The sequence below is a fragment of the Lactuca serriola genome, chromosome 2 (genome assembly GCF_051521515.1).
Source record: "Lactuca serriola cultivar US96UC23 chromosome 2, Lser_US96UC23_V15, whole genome shotgun sequence".
Taxonomy (NCBI): Eukaryota; Viridiplantae; Streptophyta; class Magnoliopsida; order Asterales; family Asteraceae; genus Lactuca; species Lactuca serriola.
The window spans coordinates 169,569,803-169,593,083 of NC_136409.1; the positions used below are offsets into that span (position 1 = coordinate 169,569,803).

General features: G+C 33.8%; 1 protein-coding gene and 1 long non-coding RNA gene across 2 annotated transcripts; both read left to right on the top strand.

Moving 5' to 3' along the window:
• Positions 1-1,266: 1,266 nt before the first annotated feature.
• LOC145087362 (uncharacterized) lies at positions 1,267-5,847 on the top strand. The gene is made up of 3 exons (XR_013700777.1): positions 1,267-1,739; positions 3,114-3,210; positions 5,418-5,847. It is a non-coding gene; the product is annotated as an uncharacterized LOC145087362 (long non-coding RNA).
• Positions 5,848-20,986: 15,139 nt separating this feature from the next.
• Positions 20,987-22,896, top strand: LOC145090582 (protein LIKE COV 1-like). The gene is made up of 6 exons (XM_079028728.1): positions 20,987-21,195; positions 21,687-21,739; positions 21,822-21,931; positions 22,047-22,214; positions 22,300-22,527; positions 22,652-22,896. The coding sequence occupies exons 1-6, from the start codon at positions 21,013-21,015 to the stop codon at positions 22,753-22,755; spliced, it is 846 nt and encodes a 281-aa protein (XP_078884854.1). The 5' UTR covers positions 20,987-21,012; the 3' UTR covers positions 22,756-22,896.
• Positions 22,897-23,281: the final 385 nt, after the last annotated feature.

Here is a 23,281-nt window from a genome sequence, read left to right on the forward strand (position 1 = left end):
AATACTAATCAAAGTACAACAACTATGTATTGGTCAAGTATAAGTTATTACACATGTGTTCAAATCATTGTATATTGCCACCAAAAATGTATAACAAAGTTAAAAGACATGAGTCTATGAAGCTCCATCTTCTCAAAAACTCATAAATGTACCTGTTTACTGATTTCCTAAGAATACAAGTAGTTTTGAAAAAAGTGTCAACAATTAAGTTGGTAAGTTCACAAACATGTTTGTAACTGAAATATGTTTTCTGTTTCATTGAAATTTTAAGTATGTTTTCCCAGAAAATCCTATATTTTCTGTTGTAATATGTTGTAGACAAACGTTTAATTGTTATTGTACTTTGAGGTGTTGTGGTTAGATTCGCTATATATATCCTTGCCTAATGCTAAACGAGCGGGTTTAGAAGCTATTATATACACAACTTGGTGGAGTATTTGGAAATATCGTATCACATTAGTCTTTCATTCCAAAAAAGTCTCGTAAATATAGTATTTTTTTTTTAGTATCATAGTTGTTTCATTTAATCGGATTGTTTATAGATTTCATAAATCTAAAGTCAGATAGATTTCTTGGGTAGAGAAACCCAATTTTGACTATTAAGGGTGTGTTTGACATGGAGCGTTAAAGCTTTTAACCTCTAGTGTTTGACAAAACGCTTCGTTTTGAACAAAAAATATCGTTTGGACTACATGTTTTTAACGTTTAGTTTAAATAAAACGCTACAAATATAAAAGTAAGTTATCTCACGTGGCGTTTAACAAAATATTATCCGCTACCAGCTAGTTTTGCCGAAAACGTTCTAATATAAGTTTTATTTTTTTATTTTATTTTCTGTATTCTTACTAGTTATAAAATATTGTCATTCCCAAAATAAATTACCATAAACATTTACTATTATCGAGACATACCTGCATTTCCTATGCTCAGCCTTGAAGGTCTTTATCATAACACTCCCTCATCAAATGGCATGCTTTCATATGCCATGATACAGGATGTCCGTGTTATGGCCAACCGGGTGACCCACCTTATCCCTCGTCGAACACAAACAGGTCTTAACACTAATTTGATCGATAAACTAACTAAATATTATAATTCGTATGATTACAAGAGCTTGAGTATTCAACTAAGAAACTTTATTTATTAATGAGTACACAAACTTTTTTTTTGCACATCCAACCTGTAAAGTGTCAAGTTGCTTCCAAATAATATTTTTATAAAATACAATATAAAAACATGTGACGTCTGAGTCATGTTGCCAAGTAATTCTGGGGTTTGAATTTTCAAAAGGTCAACTATTTATTCCCACTGAGCACGACCTCTAGAGAATGAGCAAATGGATGATTTGAAGAACAGGAGCTTCAGCTTTGATGGACGGAGGAGATCATTTTCTTCCGATAACAACAAATTCACTAGATCCGATAATTCCCACCTGAAATCAGAGCTAGGTTCTTCCCTCTCTTTCAGATTAACTTCCTACGTGAAGCTCTCGGATTCAATGCGGCTCTATGATGATGTCGCTGAATCTAGCAATAATTATGGCTGCCGGAAAAGGACCGGAGCATGGGCGTTTGTAGCTAAAATCTTCTGCTTGAAGAAAGCTGCAGGAGCTGGTTCTGATTCCTCCGATAGACGGCGGTCTTCGTCATGGCGACCTGATCCAAACCGTCGATGGCCTGTTCAAGGATGGTGATGGCCGGAATCGATATGAAGGCCGACGTCGACGTCGGAATCTGTAGGTTGTAGGTTACAAACCATTCTCATACTTGTTTAGTTTATTTAATCATTATTCGTAATAAATTATTAAAGTCTTGATGCAAATTCATCAAAAACTAGAACTTGAATTATGCAAGTATTATTATCCTAAAAAAAATCCAAACTTGGAAGGTTTTTTTTTTTTTTTTAGGAAAATTACTTTTAACTTGTATTATTTTAGTTTGATCAGAAGAAAAAGGTTCGATATATCTTGGGTAAATAGAAAAGTTAGGACTTGATATTATTGTTTTTATGTTCGAGAAATTATCAACTAAGAAAATATAAAATCAACCACATGACCACAAGATTGGTGTAGTTCCACTATCGATGTGATAGGATATGTGGTCTAAGAACTAAGAAGTTTGTATAATTACAAACATCGTACAACAATGATCATTTTGTTTGACCAAAGGAGGGTTTGTTGGTTCTATTATGTCAACAGTTGGGAAGAAAACAACATTTCATTTTCAAGAAATGTTCTCTTTCTTTCCCCATTCGTTGCTACTTCAGTTTACTATTTAGATTTATATTCTACTTCATATCCTTAATTTAATACCTTTTAGTTATAAGAATATCATATTTATTGTTCTTTGTTCTTACATGTCTTCTATAAATCTGTCTCCTCCATACAGAGAAGAGGAGAGGAGGATGACCCTAGAAAACAAAATGAAACAGTACAAATAGGAAAAAGGGAAAAATATCTAAAAAGGTAATAAAAATTTCAAAGTATTAAAAAAAACCGATGTTTTTTAGTACACAAAATACCATGCAACGACTATTGTAGGTAACCATCAGTTTACCCAGTTATTAAAATATTCTAAAATATTAAAAAAAAATATCATTGTTGTTTTTTAGTATAAAAAATATCATTAAAATATACTATTTATAAAGAAAATACTAAAGTAGTATACATGTGGTCAAATAAAACTTTGTGGTAACCGGTTACTTCAGGTAAATGGAAAAAAGGCTTAAAAGCGTAACGAAATTTGCAAAATGTTCAAAAAATACTGCATTTTTCGTTAACTTAGTTGTTGTCGGATTATGTAGAACACAATCACTAAAGATCATGAACCGTCATATCAGTTCACAACTGTTGTGCATTCTCTTTTATTCTTTCAGTCGGTCGTTCTTTCGATAACATGAGAAGTAAGTAGGTGATAATCTTAGTTAAACGTTCTTGCTTCTCGATCATATTATATGCCTCAAACCTAAAACATACATACATTATATAGATACGCATATCATACGTCAAGATTAGTCGTTCATTAGTGTTACGACACAAGAGAAACACAAAGGAGAAATGAGTGTGACATTATGTCATGATAATTCCTAAGGTGTTGTTTGTTTTTTGTCTGCAGATCTTTTTGGCCTCTTATGTATGCATTGCGCAGGCCACACGCAGACATGAGGCTTCGCAGACTGTTTGTTTTTTTTGAAGACTGCAGACCTAAAAAGGTATGTGCGTCCTCTTCTTGGCGCAAATGTGGACCAAAGTCTTCAAATCTCTTCAGACATCTTCTAACCTAAAAAACACATATTTTTGTTTTTTTTTTTTTTTTTTTTTTTTTTTTCTTTTTTGTTTTTTTTTTAACTTAAATTTATTCAAACTTTATCCATGATAAATAAATTGGAAAAAAAAAAAGTTACAATACTTAAAGAAAAAAAAAGTTTGATAACACAATCATGACCTTTGTGACAAATTTATAAATAAATATTTATTTACAATAATAATTGGTGAAGCTGTTTATATAGATATGGAAAAAAAAAATCATAATATTGTCTTATATTTTTTTTGCCAAAATTTATAAAACATTATTTAATGAAACATCGTTCATTTCTTGGGAAAAATATTTATGGCCAGCTTTTAATTTATTTAATTGAAAAGGTAGAATAAAAACTGGGAAAATATTCATTTAAAATAAATGTTTATTTCCATTCATGTTATGCGTTAAATTCTTTTATCCCTAGTTACAATGTTTATGTATAACTTTACAACCAAAGTTTGTTGGTTTCTATCAAATATATAATATAATTCTTACCATTTTATTTTCACGACAAAACTGCAAAAATGGTCCCTGTTGTATGCATTTTTTTGGGGTTTTAGTCCAAACCACGACTTTTTTGGATTGGAGGTCCTTTTAAGCTAGTTTCTTTGTGTTTTTGGTCCCTCAGTAAACTGAATAGACTATTATGCCCTTCTGATATATTTTTTTATGTTTTTTCTATTTAATTTAAATGAAAAATAAAATAATTAACTAATTTGGGGCCCACATCTCTCTCTCTCTCTCAATAAAGCACACAACTCATTTTTTTCTTTCGATCTCTACTTCAACGAATACGAAGGGCTGCCACCTTCGACGATCTTGAGGCAGCCACCACACCACCTGCCATTGCCCTCCTCTGGTTCGGTATTGCACCCCACCACCATTGCTCCACCACTCCTTCCCCGTCTCACCCACAAACGTCGCCGGTAACAAAGAAACGAGAGCAGGATCGATGAGGCAAGGCATCCACCACCACTGTTCTGCCACCAGCCCATTACTCCACCCTCCTCTCCTTTTTGATCGCTAAAGGCAGAAGAGGACGACGAGGCATCAGTTTCTTCCAAAGAAACGAGAGCATGACTGATGTGGTACCCAAATTATTAAACCGTGTTCCCAAATACAAGACTACTCTGGTTCTTTCAAAACCCAGAAAACAAAATCGAGTGTAAGTGTGTGTCCTTCAATTTTTCAGTGTGTGTGTTGAACCCAAATCAGCTATGGGGGTAGCATCAGTTTTAGAATTAGCTTGTGCAAATGAGTCTGTCTGAACACTAAGGTGATTTCTTCCATGAAACTATTAGCCTGCTTGATTTCTGGGTCCAAAGCTTCAACCATGGAGTTCACTTCGCTGAAATACCTCCATGCCAATTCCGCTACATATCCCCGTCTCCTTCCTGTGGTTCTTTTCCAATTACCAATACTGCAAGATTCATACACCAAGATCTGAGATTTATTTTATTATATGAAAATCAAGAAATTGAAACATTTAGAAACTAACATGTAAGAAATTGATACGAGGGGAGGAAGAAGTAAGGGTAGGGGCTCCTGTACTCGGAAAAATAAACACGGTTGTGGTGGGTTTTTACCATGGCAGAGGGGAGTGGCGGAGAGACTTGCTCCGATGGCAAGCAAGGGTGGTTCTTGGTTGTAAGTGAAGAAGAAAAGGAAGGGGAATGTTGGTCTAGGGTGTGTGTGTATGTGTGTATGAGGGGGGGGGGTAGATATGTAGGCCCCTATTTTATTTTATATATATATAAATATCTATAGGAAAAAAATGGAAAATAAATATAATAAGGGCAATTTAGTCTTTTCAGTTTACCGGATGACCAAACTCACAAGCAAACTAGCTCAAAAGGACCACCAATCCAAAAAAGTCGTTGTTTGGACTAAAACCCCAAAAAAATGCATACCATAGGGACCATTTTTTGCAATTTTGTCTATTTTCACTTTTTATACAATAATGCATAAAAGTTAATTTACATTTGTTAATTATTTATAATAAAGTCATAAATTTATCAAAAAAAAATCTTTTAAGTTTTTTTTTTTAAATCAGTTTAAGATTTTAGTTTATTCTAACACCCTACAGATGATAAAAAACAAACAATCTTCTTCTTTCAGACTACAGACGTTTGGTCCACCTCTTCTATTGCAAAGGTTTGCAGATATAGTCTGCAGACTGCAGACATTTTGCCTCAGAAAAAACAAACAACGCCTAAATATGGATGTAGAGAGTAGGAGTTGCGTTTAATTCTTCAGGACTAGTGAGGAAGGAATGGTTAGAAACACTCAACGTCATGTGGCTAAGTTGATGATGATTTGTAGTCAAAGTAAAAAGAGAAGCATATGTGTTGGAGTGCTTGAACGACTTGCATCCTAATTGATGGTTCTTAGTTTTGTGTTTTTCTATGATTGTATTTAGATACAAACTGATCGAGTGAGATATTGAAAGAAACTGTGTAACTGGACAAAACTGGTGTGAACCGGTACGAGGTGAATGATCTCTGGTGAATATATTCTACATAATCCAGAAGCAACAAAGTTAACAAAAGGTGCTTTGAAAAAACAACTATGATATTTTTTTTCTACATTTTGGAAACATAAATGGTATTTTTTTTTGTACTAAAATATGTACTTCGTTGGTATTAGTTGTACAAATAATATACTTCAATGATATATTTTGTATTAAAAAAACAATGGTATTTTTGAACATTTTGAAAACTTCATTACCTTTTAAAGTCATTTTTCCGTTTACCTGATGCAACTGGTTGCCATAAGGTTTTAATTGAATACATGTGTACTTCGTTGGTATTCTGTGTACAAAAATACACTTTAATGATGCTTAATTATTATATTTTTTATAATTCAAAATTAAATGATTCAAAAGAAATATAATGATCCAAATGTTGGATTAAACAAAAACTTTATTTAATTCAATATATTATGATCCAAATTAATATAATCCAAAAATGTATGACACATAATATCATTATGATTCAAAATACTATGATTCAAAATAATTTGATTCAAAATTTTATTATCCAAAAATAATATGATTCAAAAAAGGTATGAACGAAAAATATTATGATCCTTAATATTCTTTTTATTTAAAATATTATAATTGTTAAACATTAAAAACATTAAAATATTATAATTTGATTCAAAATTTCCGTTTACCTGATGCAACTGGTTGCCATAAGGTTTTAATTGAACACATGTGTACTTCGTTGGTATTCTGTGTACAAAAATATACTTTAATGATGCTTAATTATTATATTTTTATAATTCAAAATTAAATGATTCAAAAGAAATATAATGATCCAAATGTTGGATTAAACAAAAACTTTATTTAATTCAATATATTATGATCCAAATTAATATGATCCAAAAATGTATGACACATAATATCATTATGATTCAAAATACTATGATTCAAAATAATTTGATTCAAAATTTTATTATCCAAAAATAATATGATTCAAAAAAGGTATGAACGAAAAATATTATGATCCTTAATATTCTTTTTATTTAAAATATTATAATTGTTAAACATTAAAAACTCAAACTGATATTTAGTTTAAAAAATCAAAAACATTAAAAAAAAAAAGAAGCAAACAAAATAAAATAAAATAAAATAAAATAACTCTAGTATCTTCAAGTATGTAGTAAAGATATTTAAAAAAAATAAAAACGTTAAAACCGAGCACATATATATATATATATATATATATATATATATATATATATATATATGTTAAAAAAAATTAATTTCTTTAACGAAAACTTAAAAAATTAAAAAAAAAAACGAAAATAAACAAAAAGAAACGGAAAAAAAAAAAAACTCATTTAAATGACGTTGCATGGACATTCTTCGCACATGGTTATTCCATTGAGGTCGTATTACGTTCTATGGACGTGTATCGCGTGCGAACGCATTACGACCAAGTAAATGAATTTGACGTTTGTGTCATTGATGAAATGATTGGTAGAGAATACTAGAATAGTCATCGCGGTTCCTTCCAATTTGTGGGTTCCTATCAGATCTGGACCCTATATATATATATATATATATATATATATATATATATATATATATATATATATATATATATATATATATGTGTGTGTGTGTATGTGTTCAACCATCATTTATAACCATTCACCACTAACATCAACCTCCTACAATCTTAGTGAACAATCAAAATGAGTGCAAGATTTGAAAACTCTAACCAAAAGAAAACAGAAAAAAGAAATCGATTTTCATGTCTTAGGTCTTCATCAACTTGTATAATATTTACATCTTCAAAAAGAGGAATAACAAAACAGAAGAATATTACACAATAGACCCATATCTGTAGCTGGTATTGATTAAAAACATTTAAAAAAACGACGAATGTCATTTGTATCATCATCAAAGTCCTTAGTCATTTGTTATCATTCTTAATATGGAAAACTACAAAAAAGTTCTTACATATGTCTCATAATCGATTTAGTCTTTATATATTTCTTTTATTCAATTAAGTCCCAAAAACCGGTAATCCTATTCAATTTGACCCTTTTACCCGGTCAACAGGTAATCTAACTTTTAAAAATTACACTTTTGGCCCAGATTTCAAATTTTTTTTACAAATTTGGTCCAAAATTTATACTTTTTGCCCAGATTTTAAATTTTATTATAATTTTGGACTCATAATTTTGTTATGAATTTATGTAACACCCACAGATTCGGGCTAATCAATTTAGAGATGATAAGCATAAAAATGACTTTTTGATAGAAGATTATGTAGAATAAATAATATTAACTAAGTTATAGTATATTTCACAAGGGTTCCGTATATATAAAGAGCACTGAAATCTGAGTTATAACGAAGAAGTTATGATCTATCGAAGTTTCGCAACAAAACCGACACGACGTTGTGTGACATAAAAAATGAGTTTATAATAATGTACTTTTTAGCCTTAGTGATCTAAACGAAAGTCATAGTATACGTTAAACCAATAGCATTCATAAAAAGAACGCACAAATCTGACTTCGTATGAGGAAGTTATGATTTTTCTAAAATTTAGCATATCAGTATGTAGGGGTGAGCATTTGGACCGGTGGACCGGACCGGACCGGTGAACCGGACCGGACCGTTTTTTTGGACCCTCGGGCCGGTTCTCGGTTCTAAGATTTCTCGCCGGTCCGGTCCGGTTTTTTTCCCGGTCCGGTCCGGTTTTTACCGGGTTTAGAACCGGTTCGACATGATTAAGATTTTTGTGATGTTTTTTAAACGCACATAACTCATTCGTTTTAAGTCGGATTGACCTGCGGTTTTTTTCAACATTTAGTTTACAGTTTTGTAGATGAATTTAGACTATAATTTTGTTTATTTTGGTATTATATTCACCGTGTTACAATCCTTCAAAGTAGAGCTATCAAAGCTGAAAAAATTCAGCTTTTCAGCAACATTTTGTAAGCTGTGACGTTTTTTAAACACCCATAACTCATTCGTTTTAAGTCGGATTGACCTACGATTTTTTCCAACATTTAGTTTACAGTTTGTAGATGAGTTTAGACTATAATTTTGTTTATTTTGGTATTATATTCACTGAGCTACAATCCTTTAAAGTAGAGCTATCAAAGTTGAAAAAATTCAGCTTTTTAGCAAGATTTTATAATCTGTGACGTTTTTTAAACACCCATAACTCATTCGTTTTAAGTCGGATTGACCTACGGTTTTTTCCAACATTTAGTTTACAATTTGTAGATGAATTTAGACTATAATTTGTTTATTTTGGTATTATATTCATTGAGTTATAATCCTTCAAAGTAGAGCTATCAAAGCTGAAATATTTCAGCTTTTTAGTATTATTTATACTATAATTCCAAGTCCGCGTTTAGCACTTGTGGTAGAGTTGTAAGTGAGTATCAAACTAGTTTATCGACATTGATAGTTGAAGCTTTGTTATGCACCCAAGATTGGGTGATAAAGTTTACAAATCCGATAGTTGACAACGTTGGTGACATCTTGAACGATGATGATATAGCTTTGGGTAAAAAAATTACAATCTTTATTTTTTTTATACAATTATTACTTTTTATTAAATACTAACAACATTTTCATTTGTGTTTATGTAGAGATTGCACAAGCTTTAAATATGTTACATATGGATGACAATGATATGAGGAAGAGGCCAATGGAAGATTAGATTATGAGTTTATGAAATTTGTTAGTTTGATTGATTTTAAAGTTTAAACTATGATTTTTGTTGTTACGGTAATACTTTTGTATGTTTGTCTTAAAATTGTTTAACTTTTGTTGGTGAACTTGATTTATATGTTAGTTGCTTTTATTTGGAAAATTAATTTTTGCAAATTGCAAGTTATAATATTATACATCAATGTAGATTAGTTAGGCATGAAACGGAAACATATTAATTTTGCAAGTTATAATATTATACATCAATGTAGATTACTTATTATACTCTATGCAATTAAAGTTGTACCGGTCCAAACGGGTCCAAAAACCGAAAAACCCGGACCTGGACCCGGACACAGACACGGACACGGACACGACTCATCCGGTCCGGTCCATGGTCCACAAAATTCTCTATAACCGGTCCGGTCCAAGAGCCGGTCCGGTCCGGTTCGGTCCGGGCCGGTCCAAATGCTCACCCCTAGCAGTATGCAACTCGGAATTCGAATTTTAAATCGACCGATTTTAAGCCGACACAACCTAAATGAGAATCGAAGATCTCATTAATAGGAGCTAAATGATAAAATAGACAGACGAAAACGGACGTCGGATGGCAAGGTTATGAATTTTTAAAGGACTTTACCTGTCTATGCCTGTTAAAATATAACTTTAAAAATAAATCAAAATTAGCCAACAAAGTCTAAATGAAAGTTGTAGAGTACGTTTCCACCTACGCTTGGATATAAAGAACGTCGAAAACAGAGTTCGTATGTGAAAGTTACGGAATTTAGAAGTCGGGATGGGCTGTTGCGAGGGTGAGTACGCCCCGTGTAGTTGAAGCCTACGCCCCGCAGTCTCGCAATGCTTGGCTCTGAAACGTCCACGTCACCTCAACAAAAGGTTGATACCTAGCCCTACTACATGCAGTGTAACCTCATACTCCCTGCATACCGAAGAACACCGAGCGTAACCGAGGATTGGCGCCTATATAAAGGGTGCGAGGGTCTCCTTCATTATTCACGTCATAACCATTCTCTCTCTCTCTCTCTTCTCTCTCTCTCTCTTTCTCTCTCTCTAACTTCTATCTAAACCTCCCCCAACCTCTATTACTTCCCAAGTGCTGAGAGGAAAGCCCCGGAGCGCCAGAAGGCTTCGAGAAAAAGAGCTTTTTGGCTCGGAAGTTCTGCCCCCGCAGAGCCCCGTTCCTAGCCAAACCTCCTGGTAAGTGAGTTATGCTTACCCAACTTTATGTATAGCTTAGATTTAAATTTATTATCGTTATTATGAGCTTATAAACTATATATATATATATATATATATATATATATATATATATATATATATATATATATACATATATATATATAATAAAATATAATATATAAAGTGTTATTATAATATATTTTAACTACTCGCGGTACGGAGAATCTGGTTTGAAGGGTCGCATAGGGTTGTTGGATTTCAGAAGTGCTATAATGCCAAAATAGTCCTGCCCTCTAGTGTTTCATGTATGGCCCGTGTTTGTACATAGTGGTTGAAAAGTATTGTTTAACACTTATAAAACAATATCGCTCGTAAATAGTCGCTATAAATATTAGACTAAAAATCCAGTGGTAATAATACTTTGTTTCGTCAAAGGAAACGATTGTTAGAAGCGAAGCACTCTCCGAATTTCGAGTCATCACTTTAACAAGTAAGTGCATAGTTACTTTCATCTTACACATAGATATGGAGTATTTAATATAAATTTCGTGATATGTGTGCATATTATATGTGTTCTTGATATCTATGTTGGATGAACAAAATATACATGTTTTATTTGATTTAAACTATATATGTATTTTATACTTATAAAAATATTGGGTAAATATGGGTAGATGAATGATGAGAGATGAAAGATAATATAGATGAACATTGACAACTATGGACTTAGTGTCTGATAGATAAACTATGGCAACTATGGAGTTAGTGCCAAATAGATAAACTCCGACAGTTATGGACTTAGTGTCGTACAAATGAATATTGACAGCTATGGACTTAGTGTCTTTACAAAAGAACGTTGGCAACTATGGATTTAGTGCCCTATAAATGGGTATTGGCAGCTGTGTACTTAGTGCCTAACAGATAACAGCGGCCGCTATGGACTTAGTGCATGTTGGATGAACCCTGACAGCAATGGACTTCATGCCTATTCCTTAAGACAGTCCTCAATAATAAATATTGAGGATTAGATGATTCTTAGGGAAAATGTTTGAGGATAAATAAAGATAATGGGGATGGGATGTTGGGGTAATTGTTTGATGATTAAACATAATAATTATATTATTGTGGGTTGAAAACCCTATGTACTCACCATGTTTCTCAACCTGACTCACTCAGTTTATTTATATCACAAGCGTCGATACGAAGCTACAATATACTGAGAGATTAAAGGAGATGTAAATCACTAGTGTAAATCAATGTAAGATCTTTTTATGCTTATGTGACATCCCAAAGTTTTAATATAAACAAAATACATTTCTTCAGAAATATTTTGATAATATATTTTTAATGTTTACTAGGAACAAATTCCGTAATATTATTCTTTAAAATGAATATCTGATTTTCAAATAAGCATAAATAAAATTTTTAAAATGACCATGTATTTGGGGTTGTTATAATTTATCCCAACTTTAGTTTTTTTACAACATTGTTTCTCAAAACAAAATTATGAATATATTTTTTCTTTATAAAATCATATTTATACAAAAAAAAAACATATTTTCACATAAAAAATCATATATTTTCTATATAAAAACCTTTTTTTTAAAAACTTTTATGTATACAAAGTACCTATTTATTAAAATAGGTATTTATTAATTACAATAAAATATATATACAAACATTTATGTTATTATAAATATGTTTTATAAAAACATATTTATATGCACCTAAATAAGTTTTTGCATACATTTCTTTTGTAAAAACATATTTATATAATTTTTATAAACACCTATTTTATAATAAACGCATTCATATTCGAACACGTTTATATATAAAATGTATACAAACACATATTTTATAAAAATATATTCAAATATGTTTTTATAATATATATATATATATATATATATATATATATATATATATATATATATATATATATATATATACTCACTACAAACTTGTTTTGATAAAAACAACATCATTTGAGAAGTAAATTATCAACAACTAAATTATCCTTTTAAATGTATACCTTAAATAATAGTTATATATTAAAAATAAAAATTAATGCCATAAAATAATAACTCGTATTCAAAATTCAAAATGAATTTTGATCACTGATAAAAATGTGTTTCTTCAAATTAAAAAAAAAAAAATTTATTGTCATACAACTTTTTTTTGCAACCCACACAACGTTATATTTATAATAAAATAGTTGTTTGTATAGATTTTTTTGTTAAATAGGAGTTTATATAGATATTTTAGTAAAATATGTGTTGGTATATATCTTTTATAAAAACGAATTTGTATATATTTATGTACTTAATAAATACCTATTTTTAAAAATTGGTATTTTATATACAAAAATTTTAAAAAATATATATATAGAAAATATAAGATTTTTTATGTGGAAATATGTTTTTTTGTATAAATATGATTTTTTTTAAAGAAAAAAAAAATATATTCGATTTTTTTTTTTTTGAGAAAAAATTGTATAAAAAACCCTAAAGTTAAGATGAATTCATAACAAAATTCTGAAATTTATGTCTAAAGGGAAAATTTTTGACCAAATTTGTAATAAAATTTAAAATTTGGGCTAAAAGTCTAATTTTTTAAAGTTGGATAACCTATTGACCGAATAAAATGGTTAAATTGAATACGATTACCGGTTTTTAGGATTTAATTGAATACAAAATATATATATATATATATATATATATATATATATATATATATATATATATATAATAACTTAATTGATTATGAGGCCAATATGTAAGGATTTTTTTTTATAGTTTTCCTTTCTTAGTATTAAGACCCTAATCATAAATATTATCAATATTCATTTGAGTCTTATCATAAATTATTAATCTTTCATCACCTTTTAACCATTTAAAGTGTTTAAAAATAAATATCATTTAAGTCATAGTGTATATATATAAATGCAATGCAATATATTTCTATCACATCCTAAGTCATCTCAAGTCTAATCCTTACATGTCCTTAAGAGAGAAATGTCTCACACAGTCATTATGAGATTTGTCCAAGTAAAGAAGGCATTTTTGCCAAACAATACCCTCGTAAAGAAGGCATGTTAGCCAAACGTGCAAGTCGACTTTCATAGCTACGACAATGTGTTCATCACACAAGATCCATATACAAAGTAACAAGTCACATATTGTATACAAGTGATGCATGTCTAACTTCAAAAATATATCAAAATAGCATACTACTTTGAAAACTCTCATTTTTACTGGTAAACGTAAAATTTGTCATTTTGGTCATTTTACCCAAAAACATGAAATGAAAAACATAAAAATTGATAACTTTTCCAAAATTCCGGTTGAAATACAGAAATTACATGAATGACAGTGTCATTTTGAGAAGAATCTTGTTCATTACAACTGAGGGTTGATTCATTTAGTGAATAAACTTATGTATTTGTCTTCCATTTTCGAGCTCAAGTTTGAAGAAACCCCTTCATGCAATATACGCATGTTATTAATTCAAGAATATATAGTCAAAACAACTAATTTTAAAATTCTAAATCATGTGAAATATATAATGCTTTGAAAAAATTTCATGTACCATTTTTACTTTTTATAAGCTTATAAGACATCAGGGTATCCCTATGGAAACAATCAAATGATGTAAGTGGTTTTTGGTTACCATTTTTGTATATGCCAATAGATTTAGATGCACGCCTTTAAAGAAACATCAACAAACCTCTTTTCACATTCAAAATCCACAAATTTATTTAAAATTTCTAAATATAATGGAGTAATCCCCAAAAAACTATAATTAAACAATTATAAAACATACAACCATGGATTATTATTATTTTTAGTTATATCGTACCCATGTATTTGTGCACGGAACTTCATAATTATGAATATTATAAAGTCCCAAAACTCATAACCATTTTTTTTTATATAAATAGACCATCATCCAAACATGTTTGTCAAAACTATAAAGTATTCAGAGTATATCAATAAACATTCCAAGAGTACATCAGAGTCAAATAAGCGGAAAATCATGGTGTGTGCAATGCGATCATCCCGAGCTCTTTCCATTCGAACCGGAAGCACCTGAAACATAAACTGAAAATCGTAAGCACAAATCTTAGTGAGTTCCCCAAAATACCACATACCATACATATACGCCAGCTCAAGGATGTGTTGGGTCTATTTCACCCCTGAATCTATTTCAACTCAAATGTCAGCACAAGGTTGTACCGGGTCTATTTCACCCCTAAGTGTATTTCATCCTCGTGTCTATTTCAACTCATATATCAACACAAGGCTATACCGGGTCTATGTCACCCCCGGGTCTATTTCACCCCCACATATATATAGCAAACAGTCACACAAACATACAACACATACAACAGGAGTCATAAAGAGTACAAACATATACAATCCCTAGTATCCTACATCATAGTGAGCAAACTCACCTTGCAAAGAAGCTCAAAATCCAACACGTCCTTAAAATCCCACAATAGGTGCTAGGCATCACCTAGATAACTACACGAGGCAAATCCTTAATTTACCTATCAGGACATTAATGGCTAAACAAAATCCACAAATCAAAGTCAACCATCAAGGTCAACGGTCAAAGTCAACAGTCAATGTTGACTCCAGTTATCCGCTACGATGTGGTCTTCCTTGGCCAAGTCGTGATTTGCTGACTACCAAACAGTGGGGAAAATCCCCGCCACCACGTTGTAGTGACCTAGGACCACGTTGTGGTTGTCGAGGTTTCCAACAGTTTAAGGCATTAAGTTGTTTTCTCCAATTCCAAGAGCCCCAAAGCTCAGATCTGGTCCAAAATGTGATCTAGAAGGATTAAGTTTCTAACTTTAAATTTTCTAAATTTATCAATTAGGACCACCCAAAAGCTCCAAAACCCAATCTCCATGTCCCAAAAGGCTTAATAAGGCAAGAACTTAATCAATAAGCACTTATTCCACAAAATCCAAAGTTCATCCTTTCCATAAGTGATTCTAGCAGCAAAACTAACTTAAAAGTTGGTGCTATAACGCCCTGTTTCTGGTATGTTATTTAATATTATTATTTATTCAAGTTTCAAGAGGAACTCGACGAGTCAGTAGCCCGACTCGTCGAGTAGAGACGGGATTTCGAGCACGTTTAAGTTGACGACTCGACGAGTCCATCCTAGACTCGGCGAGTCCATCGGTCTGAATGAAACCCTAAATCCCTGGGTTTGTATCCTATTTTAACGACCTTTTGGGCATTCAGTAGCCTCCCTCACCCACAGAAGAGCCTCACACGAAAACCCTAGCCACCCTTATCATTTTGGTGTGTTTTTCTCACTTGGTGAAGTTGTGGTCCATTTGTGGAATAGAGGAAGAGGAGAGAAGAGGAGGAATCAAGGGAGAAGCAGTTAGATCCGAGTTTGTGGGGGTATCACAGTCTTCTTTGAGGTATCAAGCTCAAACCTTTGTCATTCCTCGATTAGATCTCTCGTTTGGCTTGTTTTTATCATTTTTGGCTTGGTAGTAACATTGAAAGCATTTGTTGCCTAGTAGCCTTCAGATATATCTATGTTTGAGCTTTAGAAGCTCAGATCTTCTGCCTTTATGGAACCTTTTTCGCATGAACACCCTAGATCTAACCTTTTAGTGCATTTTGAGCCTTTAAACCCGTATTGATGCATATCTACACGTAAAGTTGGAAACTTTACGTGCTAATCAAGATTTAGGAACCCAGATCTGTAAGTTGCATGCACCGGTTTTGAGCAGAATCAACGGAGTAGTGTTGCATGCAACCGACTTGACGAGTTGTTCTTCAGACTCGGCGAGTCGAGCCGCGAGTCCCCGATTTCTTCCCTTTTATGTGTCATGCCGAGTGGAAACAGTGATCTTTAGGTGGACTCAGTAAGTAGGAGGTCGGACTCATTCATGAAGGGACTCGGCGAGTCAATGCCCTGACTCGGCGAGTCCAAGGCAATCTTCATGCCTCAAGAACAGACTCGACGAGTTGTTCATACAACTCGGCGAGTCACAGTCAGAGTGTTCATGTGTTGAAGGAGGACTCGACGAGTTGTTCATACAACTCGGCGAGTCGGATGCAGATTGACTGAGTGTTAGTATCGAAGAGGAGCTCATCGAGTCTATGCCAAACTCGACGAGTAGTAGCGAGCAGAAGCAAGAAAGTGAGAGTAAGGACTCGACGAGTTGGTGACCCAACTCGACGAGTCAGGTCAACTAAATGTTGACTTTGACCAACAGGTTGACTTTGCCCAGGGGTAAAATAGTCATTTTACCCTCAGTATGATTATCAGTATTTTATTGAGGGTACTTATGGAAATTGTAGCCGGGGTGAAACCGGAGCCACAGCAGACAGATTCCAAAGCAGTTCTTTCAGTAGCTAGACTACGAGGTGAGTTTCCTTCCAGTAGGAACGGGTCTACGGCCACAATGCCGGCCCAATTAGCTAGCAGTAGTTTCCGGAATTCGGTCCGACGTAGCAGATAGTGTGTTTGACGCCTTCATGGCTCAGGCAGGATTTATGTGTTATGTATTCTGGGCTACGACCTGATGCAGTCTGCAGTATATGTGTTTATGATGATGTGTGTTATGCTAGTTGATATGTGTTTTATGCTATGCTATGATCAGTTAGTTCCGGACTTCGGTCCGATGCACTCAGTTCCGGACTTCGGTCTGATGCAGCTGGTTCCGGACACCGGTCCGATGCAGGGGACAAGGTCCCAGTCAGTTCCGGACTACGGTCTGATGCAGTTTCCGGACTTCGGTCTGATGCAGAGGGCAAGGCCCAGTACGTGTTTATATGTTATTGTATGGTATGTGGTAGTTTGGGGGAGCTCACTAAGCTTTATGCTTACAGTTTCAGTTTTGGTTTCAGGTACTTCCGCAAGTAAAGGGAAGAGCTCGGGATGATGGCTTCGCACATACCACAGCTTCAGTGTTTATCCTGGGAGTTTGTTTTGATTCATAGTTTGATTTGATACAGTTGTTTCACGACATTTTATTATGAGTTGAGATATTTGACGTATGGTTTTTATGATATGACGATCAGTATATGATTTTTATTATTATTAAAACAAAAAAGTTTGGGTCGTATTTTGAGGATGTTACAGGTGCTTTATAGACATGCATGTCCAATGCATGTCTTGAACCCATATTAGGTCAAAATGAGGGTTTTATGGCCTAATCTCATGCATGGATCAAAAACCCAACCAAACTCCATATCCATGGCACAAAATACACCAAATGTCCCAAAGATTCATAAAGTTGCAAACTTTATGAGATCCCATCATCACAACAAACAAGAAAAAGAAGTTAATGGGAAAAAAACTCAAGATCTAGCAACCTAGCATGATAAAAATCGAGTCTTGAACACTTACAAAGGCCCAGAAGAGTGCTAAGGTGAAGAATGGAGACTTGCTTGCTTGATCTTTGCTTCTTTTGTAACAACGTGAATTTTCAAAATAATTTTTCATTTTTAAAACATTCATTCCTTCAAAAATAATGTCAAACACATTGTATCAAATGTTATTATCACAAAACTTTTCCCCAGAATCTCTACAAAAACTCCAATGCGTGTGTGTACGAATCATGCCGGCGCCTTCCCACGCTCATCACTAGTACCTGAAACACATAACACAACACCTGTAAGCATAAATGCTTAGTGAGTTCCCCAAAATACCACATATAGCACATGCGCCACTCGAGGCTATAATACAACCCTCTGGTCAAAGTGTCTCAGCGGGACCCTCCAGTCCCGTAGCTCGTTGGACCCTTAGGTCCGGTCATAGCTCGTTGGACCCTCCGGTCCGGTCTATATCATCATACAACATACAAATATTACATAGCACATAATCTCATACATAACACATAAGACCCTCTGGTCATCACATAGTACCACTCTAGGTAACGTATAATGAGAAGACTCACCTCGATGTCTCGGAAAATATCTGACTCGGAAGAAGTATGATCTAGCCTCCGCCTAATCACATAAAGTAATACTCTCATAAATACAACTGTACTCAACCCTAAATGTCAACAAGCTCAACGGTCAAACTTGACTCGACTCGGCGAGTGCACAAGGGCGACTCGGCGAGTCTACACGTGTCCACTGACTCTCTTAGATTCTCTCTTGGCACGTCAAGTACTTCCCTTGACTCAACGAGTTCCACCTAGCATGAATCGCAGGGCCACCTCGACTCAACTCGCCGAGTCTCAAGAACAACTCGGCGAGTTCCAACTTGAACTCAGACCCCTGACTCACCGAGTCATTCCCCCAACTCGGCAAGTCCACTCACTGAGTGATTAACGGGAAACCTTCATACTACTCGCCGAGTCTGTTCTTGGGACTCGGCGAGTTCATGCCATGCACAAACTCAAAACAAGTTCTGAGGTCAGATCTGTTCCATACAATCATAGATCTGGCCTCCCCAAGCATGATAATCACGTAAACTTCGGACCTTGACACACATATAGCATAGAAATGGTCCAAAATGGTGATTTAGCCCCAAAAATGACATTCCAAGCTCATGACTTCCAAAATGACTCATAAAGCTCCAAGGGTTAAGGTCTCTGGACCTCTTTAGGTCCAGATCCAGAACACAAACTCGAGGAGGGACCAAATACACCACTTAATCAATCTCTAAAAGGGTTAGGAAAACCCTAACACTAAGAATCAACACCAAAACTGAAGAAGGTCCGAGAATAATACCTCAATGAAATCTCTATGAGCTCAAAACCACCAAAAATTGCACCTCCTTCAGCCTCCTCTTGCCTTAAACACTTCCTTCTTGCAAAAACACCCCCCCAAATATCAAGATTGGCCTCACCTTCCTCACAAACGCTCTAGATCTCTTTAGGGTTTCTCTCTGGGGTTGGTGGCCGCAAATGACGGCCATAAGGCCCTTTGATAGGTCTCAAACCCTGGAAATTAGGATTTCATTAAACAGCGTGGACTCGCCGAGTCCACTCATGAACTCGCCGAGTCCAGCTGTGAACTCGCGCACAAATCCGCGACCATACTCGGCGAGTCTAGACGCCAACTCGCCGAGTTCCCCCACAAAACCCAAAAATAAAAGAACAAAATCTCATACCTGGGAATCCGGGTGTTACATCTTTCTTCTTCCTTCATCATTCTTTGCTTCAAGGAACACCAAACTAGCTCAATAATGTAGGAAAGTGATTAGGGTTTCTTTAGGGCTTGAGGGGACTGATGAAGGCTGAGGATGAGCAAACCCTAGCCTCCTCATTCCTGTAAATAGGGATCAAACCCGGAAAAATAGGGTTTGCATGTCAGCCGCCACCATATTGTGGTGACTCGAATACACGCAACCCATTTTTGCCTCGTCACGTCATGGTGGTGCCTCCACCAGGTCGTGGAGGGTTTGCATGATCGATTTAAATATGAAAAACATACTTAATGATACGGGGCATTACAAATATGTTGCATCAATTTCTACTCTTAATGTGTTTGACACAAGTAAAATATCTTATATGACTAAAATATGTTAAATCTGTATTGATCTTCACTCCAAAGAGATATTGGGTCAAATAGAAACGTGATACTTGGGTATTAGACATGGTTGTTTTTGGATTGGTTAAATTTTTTAATCGTGATAAACGAAAATAAGAAGATGAAAGATAAAAAAATGACATTATTACAAATTAAAATCTTAAAAAATGACATTATTACAGATCCTCAACAACGATGTATCCAGCTAGGGTTTTCCAAAGGTGTTACATGTAAGATCAGAAGGCAATATTAATAATGATTGTCCAATCGAGCAATAAAAAGTTGATGAAGGAGTCATGTTGCCTGAGAAGGATCGTGGTGGGTTGGTTCCTGAGAATGTGTGGTCGGTGTCATGTTGCAATGGTGGAGCCGAATTGGGTTAAGGTTTCTGTGATTTTAGGTTACAAATGCAATCCAAGTTTGGAAACTATGAAGACGTGTAAGTATTTGTCAAAAGAAACGGGGTTTGACTTGTTATTTGGTCAAGATGATGTCAGTAATTTGATCTAAGGGTGGAAAAGCTATAAAGAAAATACAATTAAAGGTCCTGATTGTTTAAAATGATGTCGTAAGATTTTATTTTAATATATATTAGAGATAGAGATTAGAGATGCTTCGTTATATTTTTGAAAAGAAGTTAACAAATATGAAGAGGGAAGTATGGTCTCCTTTTTGCATATGAAGCAATAGTTAAGGGATGATTTATGTAATTAACGATAGCACAAACGAAAGATTGTATGAACGAACGTACGTGAGTTGGTTATTACTTGCAGAGTCGACGTTGGCAGCTATTCGCATGAAGAAACGGAGAGAAAAATGGGGACGAGAGAGAAAGATAGAGATAGAGATAGAGATCTAGAACGTCTTATACCAATTAGCACATTAAGAAGATCCGAGACGATTGATGGTGATTCCCACTCCTCATCGCCGGCGGAATCCCCTGCACCGGGGGCTTCCTCCTCTTCCCCACACCATTCCGGCAAGGAGGTCTGCAAATTTGTGCGTGTCTCTTCCTGTGGTTTGTTTCTCTTGTGTATCCTCAATATTTGAAATGATATATTAAACCATAATTTGTTTATTAATTCATGCATGTTTGATGATCCGATTAAAATATATACATATATCCAGCTAGGTTTTGATATTGATTTCTAATTAATGTGGTTGATACGATTGATTGTTCGCCACAATTGATACCGAATGTGTACGTCTTATTTGACTAAATTGCATTGTTGTTCTTTGTAATAACACATTCAAAATCTTTCTAGGTTTAAATATCATATACAGCAGAAACAGAATTGATACAGATTCGATTAACTAGAAAAAGGAGAAGAAGTGAAGTCTATTGAACTTCAATTCGATCTTACCATGTTTAACACCGATTGTTGATGAGGATTCTACTAAACATACACATACACGCACTAATTAATGATTTAACGAGTAAATCCGCAGAATTATTAGTGATATTTGTTGTTTTGTATGTGTATATGCAGGCAATAGTGAAAGTAATTCGCAGTTGGGCTTCAAAAAAGTTCATGACTGGATGGTTTGCTTGCTCTCATTATTAATTTCATCGTTTTCATATCTTATTCAATTAATTATTCTCAAAAGTCTTCTTATTTTTGCAGTGTGATTTTATTTCCCATAGCCATCACATTTTATGTGACTTGGTGGTTCATTCAATTCGTGGATGGAATCTTCTCCCCAATCTATTATGTTCTTGGAATCAATACATTTGGTTAGAGCTAGCTAGCTATAGAGGCATTAATTTCATCGAATGCATCAACATACTTAATTAGATCATCATAACATTTTTTTTACTAATATAATAAGTTCTTGTTGTGATCATTCAGGTTTTGGATTTGTGACGTCAATTGGTTTCATATTTTTGGTTGGTGTGTTCATGTCATCATGGTTGGGGTCGTCTCTACTGAGCTTAGGGGAGTTTATCATAAAGAAGCTGCCTGTCATGAGCTACATTTATGCTGCTTCTAAACAAATTAGTTCAGCAATTTCACCAGGTAGTTAATTAATTAATTAACTCAATGTATAATGTATTTCTAATAAATATATAAATTGTAATAGTAGGTGTTTAAATTTGTTTAGGTGAAGAAGGCTCACAAGCATTTAAAGAAGTTGCGATCATAAGGCATCCACATGATGGAGAATACGCAATTGGGTTCATAACATCAACTGTTATGATACGTAAGAATGAAGGGTCTGAAGAGTTATGTTGCGTTTATGTGCCAACAAACCACCTTTATCTTGGAGATATGGTGCTTGTCAATTCAAAAGATGTTATGAAGCCAGACATCTCTGTCAGAGAAGGCATAGGTATTTATTATCACCTTAAAATTACATGTTTTTAACATATAATTAACTTTTTATACATATCCAGCCATAAAAGTAATTATTTGTATTTGTAGCATTAATCTGATTTTTTCTACTATAAACACAGAGATTGTGATCTCAGGAGGCATGTCGATACCAGAGACATTAACTATGGTGGATTTTGAAACAACATTTCCAAGAAGCCGGAAGTTTGTTGTTCCACGAGTATGATTTATAATTCACTCAAAGTGGGGATTTATAATTTTTGCTAAATCTTGATTATTCATGTTTATTGAAAATACAAAGAATGGATTTACCCCGTATGGATATGGTTGGTTGTAACCTGTAATTGCCGACAAACATTGTATTACTTGTAACTCATGAAAGAAAAACAATAAATCAAAATAATATCTTCTTTTCTTTTTCTTTCATATCATCTCTTTGCTTTTAGCCTAATATTTTTCTTCAATTAAAAGTAAACAATTTGCAAATCTGGAGAAGGACCAATCACAATGTGTTAATTTTTTGGAAATCTATCATTTGAATGAATACAATATAATTTGAAATTGTTTACTTATTCACCCTATACCGATAGCCTAACTTCTAATAACAAAATGTTAAAAAACAACTCACAAGAGCATGTGATAATGTTCAATACTTTGATTGAATAAGAACATAAAGGAAATAAGAGGTGTAAAAAAGACAATACTACCCTCTCGTTTGCATCACACATTATAGGGAGAGGAAATAGGAATGC